We start from the raw sequence: 8,466 nt of genomic DNA on the forward strand, positions 1-8,466 counted from the left end.
ATACACATACATACATACACACATATATATATACACATATACATATATACACATATACATATATACATATACATATACATTGAATGTGGACTGATCATACCTAATGCTTATATCAGTGCATCATATTTAAGTTATTTGTGTACAGTCAGCTCTGACTGTGACCATGACTACGAATAGCGAGCTTTGGGATCTTATTCTTGGAATAATGATAAAAAGAAAAGACATTTTGACTTTGATTTTATTTGAAGTCACACAGACACAATGCTGGATCCTAGGTTTTACATGCAACTCAAAACCACACAACATCAGTGCACTTTGAATGGACCACAGAGTGCTAAGTAGGGTGTTAGAGTATTAAAATTAAACATTCAGGATCCATTAAAGTCCCTCAAAAATGTCATATCAAACTATGACATTTCATAAATTTGGCTAGAGGCCCTCTTTGCTCAGCGAATGTCCAATTTCCAAAATTACTTTATTGAGGCTTTCTGTTCCGTACTTGCAGAATTCAGACCATCAACACCGTAGCACTTCATTCATAGCAGCAAAAGATAGAATAGCCTAATTTGTGCATTAAACTGATGTGGTGCTTGCTTAAACACAGTCAATAGTAAAAAGTTATACACACATGAAAACAGTTCTGAACATTTTGATTCTGTCCAGCAAAACAACAGGATCAAACTATCACAAAGGCAAGCACTCCAAAGCAAATCTTAATGAGCATCTGTTAAATACAAGAGCAGCATGCTCAGCTCATTGCACTATGCAATGCACATTTAATTCTTGCCATGGCCTCTCTTTTTAAAATTTTATATTATATATATACTGCAAGTAATATTGATTGTTTCAATGCACCGATGTCTGTTATACATCTAAAGGAACTCGTGTGATCACAATGTTACGCAATTACATCTTAGATGTTATTGATTTTGAATGTAAATAGAACAGCTTCTGCTTGCATAAGGCTATGAAAAGTATGAAAGTGTGGCTACAGGAGTCCAGAATCACTAAAAAGGCCATTTTGAAGAACCCAGTTGCACAGGTTAAGGTTCAGCATTCATGAACACTAAACTAAATGTTGAGTGGAACAATCCTGTCCAAGCTTCCCTGCTCATAAATTTCCTCCCTAATTCTAATATTCACATTAACACATCTGAATAAAACTACTTACTTTTAAGTTTGAACAATTAACAACAATTAAAAGTTTTTTCATAAAATACATACATCTAAAACTTATTTCAAATATCTAAAATAGATGCCATTTTATTTCAAGTATAATCAATGATGTGAGCATCAGCAATTGAAATATACAGTTTTACATTTAGACAGAACCACAATGAAGCACTTTATGGTAAGCTGTTTGATTAATCCTGCTGAACAGGTCCATTAATCTCAATCACTTTTCAATGATGTAGTTAATTTAATTATTATCCTCTTTTGTGCAGCACATTCAAACATGGTGCAATCCACAAACCAGATTAGCAGGCACTGAAATATCTGTAACAGAAGAAGGAAAAGAAGTTTATGGTCAATGTGACACAGCAAGTAAAATCTGTGTCGTGACATCTTTTTGGCACAAGAACTAGAAATAGGTTTACTGGAAGGACTACTGGTGCTTTTTTTTTTTTTTTAAATACCTATTTTATGTGGCTTGGGGAGGTTCAGGTTGTTCATTATCTCCACAAACTCCTCCAAACTCTTAGTCAGGCGTGGGTTAAACTTGCGCTCCTCACCAACTGTAGAAACCGTCTGACCTGAAACACAACAACAGATGCAGTCCAATGTGACAGTTTTAGTGTTTGTGGTCCTGATTTTTGCCAGATGTTAAATCTGATCAATTAGATGATTTATAGAGAAACTGTATATCTGGCAGACAACAGATGCATTAAAAAACAAGTTAAAAACATTTTTACCAGCTCCTATTGAGTGAAAAACTACTGTTTTTAATGTTTTAATGCTATACCAGAGTTAAACATCTGAATTATGAAAAAATATTCACACCAGTGACTATAAAATATTATAAAACATTTGGGTATGTATGATCCAGCCAACCTAAGTAGTCATGTGCCGGGTAGACAAGGCAGTGGTCTGGCAGGGTGAAGATTTTCTCGTGGATTGACTGGTAAAGTTTTTTGGCACAGCCTTAAGTAAAGAAACAAAGGTTAGAAAAAGAAAACTAATGCAATACTGCCTCTTATTGTTCATCCAGAAGCACTACAAAAGAAGATGAAAAAATAAATAAATAAAAAAAAAACTAGAAACACAAAGACAATGGAAAAGTGGATTCCTACCCTGCTGGAAGTCTGTCCTGCCACAGCCTCTGATGAGGAGAGCGTCACCAGTGAAAGCCATGCTCTGATCCCCAGTTACCAGCGTTGTACATCCATCAGTGTGTCCTGGTGTCTCTCTCACAGACAGGAACTTAAGGAAAGAAAATAAAAGTGTCAACTGAATGTTAAATCAGTTTTAGGAAGCAAATGTAACTAAAACATTTCAGATACTGTACCAGCACAGAGAGTATTTTAAGCAAAGAATATTTTTCATCTTACATGTCTTCCAAAGGTGATCTTGTCTCCCTCTTTTAAGTGGATATCAGCAGAAGCACCACTGAATTTGGAGATGGCACTCTTCAGTCCCGCCAATCTTTTTTTCATCAGCCCAGTGCTCGTTATGTGGTCTGCATGGCAGTGGGTGTTAACTATCAGGGGAAAAAAAAAGTTAGAATATAAATCAAAGTTATTGTATATTTTAATTATGGCTATTTGTTATTCATGTAAGAAGATATGTGAACACAGATCAATGTAAATTTTTAATTTTATACTTCAATGCCTATTCTTCTATATGATTATAAAATATGCATATAGATTTGATGTTGTCAATATGGGAAAACATTTATTAGTATTGTCTGATTTTCATCCATAGTTCTAAGCCCCAAATTGGGAGGGGCCCCTCATACAAATAAAATGACTCCATTTCAATCTCCGCTAAAAGACAGATTTGGTCCAAAACCATAATCCAAAACATTTTTTTTTTTTTTTGTGCGTTTTTGGCCACAGCGGCTTTTATTGGCAGTGGAGAGAGACGGAAAATGGGGGAAAGATACAGGGGAAGACACGCAGGAAAATTGGCGACAGGCTGGGACTCGAACCCGTGCCGCCCGCACTGCAACGCAGCATATGTATGTGGTCACTGGCTTCACCACTAAGCCACCCAGGTGCACCATCCAAAGTATTATTTAAAGAAAATTCTAGCTTTAAGAGGAGCTGAACTTAGGCTAATGTGTACAGTTATGAGTTGATGTAAACATATCTCAGCATATTCACAGGTTAAGGAATTTTGGACACATTTCCTAAACTTGATTTGTCTTTTAACTTTGGAAAGGTAGATACCTGCCACTTTTAGATTGAGTCCGAGTTCCTTTATGAGTGTAAGATCCCTGTCAATGGTCTCCAGCACAGGATCAATGATGACAGCCTCCTTGGTGTCTGTGTCTGCCAGCAGGTAGGTGTATGTCCAGCTCGCTTCCTCAAACAGCTACACGGGTGGGGGTGAGGAGAGTATGATGATCACACAGGTGTGACTCAGTAACAGTTACATTTATAGATTCTTAGTTTTTCTGTATGCGTCTGAGAGAGCAAGAAGGACACAGAGAGAGAACTGATTATGATATGGAGCTCAATTTAAGATTTACATGGTTATTGCTGGGCTCTTGAACATATTAGACAATAATGTGCTAACTTTACTCCCCATGCAAATATGACTAAACTTTAAATACTAGCTCAAAGCTCCACAAAGTAAGTGCACCTTGGGAGTTGAAACTGCTCATATGACCCACTGTAGAACTCTAGTCAGCTGCTGTTTCCAAGGTCAAGGGCATTTCTAAATGGGCAGCACACTGTAAAAATTTTTATGTGCTTGTATTTTATTATTTCCTTGTTCTGTTACTTTCTACTGATGCTCCACTACATTTAGAAATCAAAGGATTCATTACTGTACTGTACTTTGTAGTAGTCCACCACAGTGACTTTGAAGCTTTAGTTAATTATTTTGCAGATTTGTAAAATATAAATATTACTAATGATTTGTTAGTTTAATATAGATAATGCTTCTGAGCAGTATATAAAGCAAACTGACATATATGATGTACACAAATATGAATCAATACTTATACTATATCCAAAAATGAAATATATGATTCCAAAATTGACTATTGGGATATCTGGGGGTAGGGTAGGGTGGGGGGTACCCAGAGGATCTAACTATTTCTACCATTATTATGCAAAACAGTTACTCAAAGCTAAATGATTGCCAGAGTAAGAAACAATGTTCATATAATACCATCAGGGTATTTAATACCCAACTCGCTCAAATTTCAGACAGGACAAACTGAAAACTAAATCTTTTGCGACGTCATCCTTATGCAGCCATGATCCTACAGGGGACACACTCTTCATGTTTTGAAAGTCAGTGCAAAAACACTTGGCTGACAGATCAAAGTAAGGATTTGTTTGACTGGAAAATTGACCGCAAGAAAACATCACATAGTCTAATCTAGGTCAACATTAAAACTAAAGTTAGATGCAGCTTTAACAGAACTACAACGACGAGCTAAAGGCTAAACCAGCTCACTTCCTACTACCGCTGTTAAAGTCTGCAACAAACAAACCCAAAACAAACCCAAACCCTGTTGTTTCTCCCTCAGTGCAGCTCCAAACAGGTGCAGAATGTCAACTTATACCGTGAACTTGCCTGTCTGAAGAGGAGCCCGTCGGTCATTGCCATCCTGGCGCAGTAAAATCTGCTGCTAACCCATAGCGGCTGAACACTGCTGCTTAAGCCGGGAGAGAAGCGCCTGCTCAGGGCTGCTGCCGAACTCGAACCGTCGAGGTTTGTCCTGAGCCGTAGCGACAAAGCGAGGGCCCGGTGAACGGGTTTTACTCTACTTATCGAACACATAGTTCATTCGTCCCGACCTCAACCTGAGCGATATTTTTGACACTCAGCAACAGCTCTACAGTGCGTAGACGTAAACAACGGAGAGGCTGTGGGCGTTAGCGATATGCACCTAAATGTTACCTGCACTGACCGTCACTGCCGCTTGGAAGCTCAACTATAACACGATTCTTTTACTGCCGTGCTGGCTGAGCCCATGTTTGTTATAAACGGTAACATGGGCGTGAATCAGTTGATTGCTGCCTGCTAACTTGTGTACAAAAGGATCGCTACCGTATGCAGGGACACGCATGCGTGCTGGAATGAGGAACTTGCACCGTACAAAACGATTACTGTTGCCCGCAGCAGTAGCAGTGGTGTACGTGACTGTTGACATTTACACTGTCAGGCAAGTTTCTAGCACCCAAACATAACCTCGTTACAGTGTATTAATGTGCAGCCAGTTCCTTTAGCGGAAATACACGGAGGAAAAAGCAAAACAAAACAGACCCCCCCCCCCCCCCCCCTAAAAAAAAAAGAAAAAAAACAGAAGACTTATAATTAACAACGCAATACTTAAAGGTATTTGTTTCAGCAGCTGTATACATAAGCCCTCTATCCATCCATTCTCTTCCACTCATTATCACATAGAAATATAACTGAGTGTAAGGAAGTAAAAAATAAAACTTTAAATGATCTAATAAGACGGGGGTGTCAAACATATGTGGCTCAGGGGCCAGAACTAGCCCACCAAAGTTTTCAATCAGGCCATCACTGTATGGTTTAGAAGAGAAGTCATTTATAATAATTTCAAAGCTCTTTATATTTTAAGATAAAGTGAGAATAGTGCAGTTTTTTTGTCACTTTTATTTTTCAGATCCAATACATTTAAATAAAAAAAGATAAAAAAAGTACAAAAGGATCGTTACTGTCTGCAGTGACACGCGTGCATGCTGGAGTGAGGGACTCAAATCGTACAAAACAATTAGTGTTGCCTGCAGCAGTAGTGGTGTACGTGACTATTGACATTTACACTGTCAGGCAAGTTTATAGCAGTAAAACGTTACAGTGTATTACTGGTGCAGTCAGTTCCTTTAGTGGAAATACACAGAGGAAAAAGCAAAGCAAAACAAATGCACAGACAAAAAAGCAGAAAACTTAGAATTAACAAAGCAGTAATTAAAGATATTTGTTTCAGCAGCTACGTACTAGTGATGGGAATTCCGGCTCTTTTCAGAGAGCCGGTTCTTTAGGCTCGGCTCCCAATGAAGAGCCGGCTCTTTCGGCTCCCAAGTGACTCCTCAGATTTTAATTTTAAAAAAGTGTAAAATTAATTACCAATGTAAAAACATACATTATATCAAACGTTTCTTTATATACTCAACATATAATAGAGTTCTCCAAATACAAATTTTAAAACAAAAGATTGGAACTCAGAAAAACCAAGGGTCTTTGAGGAGTCTATCCTGTTTCTCCTAAGTGATATGACCTGCCTTGTTTTGTTCTTCTAATTGCACTCATGGATGAGCAATTTGTATAACTCTGTGCAGATTGTTTGATATTAAATTTTAAACTTGCAGTATAGATTAGATTCAATTCATTGTCATTGTGCGCACAAGGCACACAACGAAATGATGGCTCCAGATCACTCATCCAGAGACGAGCATCTGCGGTCATGCAGCCAGAGACCGGCGGTACCGTTAGGCTATGTGGTTTAAGTGTCTTGCCCAAGGACACAACGCAGCGCAGGGACAGGGGCTCGAACCTGCAACCTTCTGGCTGTTAGGTGGTATACACTCTGTCTATCACATTAATCCTTGAAAGCCAAGCAATCACCGCTGAAGCACCGGTTTCCTGCCCTTACTAGCCCCAAACAGTGGTTAAGACGTCACCGCCGAGTCGGCTGATCAAATGAACTTTGATCAGCTGGCTTTTTACCATAACTCCGCAACCGTTTGTCCTATCGAAAAAATTCAAACGGTTCCTGAAAGCTCAGAAATTGCGCTTCACAGCCATGTAGGGGTATTGCAGGATTTGTTGCCGGAAGTCCACAAACGGCAGCACTTTTGAAGTACACTGTTTCTCGTGCTCTTTTGCTAATTTTGCAGTAGCCCCTCCCTCTCTGGTGTTTGTTTACTTCCTGCGTAGTGTGTCTTCGGCCCCTCCCCTCCCGCTCAGTGTAGACGCTCATATGCTACCACTCATCTTAACCAATCATGTGCAGCTTCCACAAAAAAAAAAAAACAGAAACCAATGAAAAGAAAAATGAAATGGCTCACAGGACCCGGCTCCCGTCGTTCGCTTCAAAGAGCCGGCTCTTCGAGCCGGATCGTTCACAACCGACCCATCACTACTACATAGATAAGCCCTCCATCCATCCATTCTCTTCTGCTCTTAATCAAAATTCTTTTAACTATTCTATCACATAGAGATATAAGTGAGTGTAAGGAAGTTAAAAGTAAAACTTTAAATGGTCTAATAGGACAGGCGTGTCAAACATATGGCCCAGGGGCCAGAACTAGCCCACCATTCAATCAGGCCACCACTGGATGGTTTTTAAGAAAAGTCATTTATACTAATTTCAAAGCTCTTTATATTTTAAGATAAAGTGAGTATAGTGCAGTTTTTTTTTTTTGTTGTTGTTGCCACTTTTATTTTTCAGATCCAATACTTTTAAATAAAAAAAGATAACCAGAGTTAACATAAAATACAGTTTTAAAAAAGTAGGATTACAAAGGGAAAAGCTTAGACTAATTGATCCTATGTGAAAAACTAATTTCCATCCAAACTTGTGCCACCCCAGATAACAAGAACTGCAATCAAACATTTGCAGTAACTGGCAATAAGTCTTTCATATAATCCAACTAAGTTGCATGACAAATCATCTCAATTAGACTTTGACTAGGCCAGTGCTCAAACCATTCAGCATTCTTTCCACCACAAACTCACTCGGTGCTTCACTGCAAGGTGTGTATTATACGAGAAAACAATTTGATTTTCATGGCTCTGTATTAGGTTGAGCCATAAGGCTGAACTTGCTGATTTGCATCAGTTCATATCACAGATAAAAGGAAGCCCTAGAAATGGCTTGCAACCCTTTCCAGACGGATAGCTGTCAATTACTTTGTTTTTCAGCTGTTTCTTCAGATTGTGGCACGATGTGTTGCTCGTTGAGATCCTTTAGCCTACTTAATTTTGCCAGGGAGATTCTATTCACATGATTTCTTGATTCAAGAGGTCTGGCAGTAGTCAGGCCTGGGTGTCACAAATGAAAATGAACTAATCTTTCCAAAAAATGTGTTTAATCAAAGTTAATTCATGATTTAATAAGGGAGTGCAGTTACTTTTTGCACACAGGTCCAGGTACAGACATGCAAAATATGCAAAAACAAAAGGAGAAATCAGAAAGGGGGCAAATATTTTTCATACGACTGTATAATAGAGAAAATGCCAGTAATGAGACAGTTCCATGTGAGCAAGCACTTGGCAGCAGTAGGAAGAAAAAACTGTGCCAGAACCAGGCTCAGGGACCAT

General features: G+C 38.7%; 1 protein-coding gene across 1 annotated transcript; it reads right to left on the reverse strand.

Moving 5' to 3' along the window:
- Nucleotides 1-226: 226 nt before the first annotated feature.
- Nucleotides 227-5,258, reverse strand: LOC115794147 (persulfide dioxygenase ETHE1, mitochondrial-like). The gene is made up of 7 exons (XM_030749468.1): nt 4,750-5,258; nt 3,390-3,534; nt 2,550-2,698; nt 2,292-2,421; nt 2,053-2,142; nt 1,638-1,754; nt 227-1,497 (listed from the first exon to the last, which is right to left on the reverse strand). The coding sequence occupies exons 1-7, from the start codon at nt 4,954-4,956 to the stop codon at nt 1,451-1,453; spliced, it is 885 nt and encodes a 294-aa protein (XP_030605328.1). The 5' UTR covers nt 4,957-5,258; the 3' UTR covers nt 227-1,450.
- Between the last annotated feature and the right edge of the window lie 3,208 nt (nt 5,259-8,466).

This window comes from Archocentrus centrarchus, chromosome 16 (assembly GCF_007364275.1).
Source record: "Archocentrus centrarchus isolate MPI-CPG fArcCen1 chromosome 16, fArcCen1, whole genome shotgun sequence".
Classification (NCBI taxonomy): domain Eukaryota; kingdom Metazoa; phylum Chordata; class Actinopteri; order Cichliformes; family Cichlidae; genus Archocentrus; species Archocentrus centrarchus.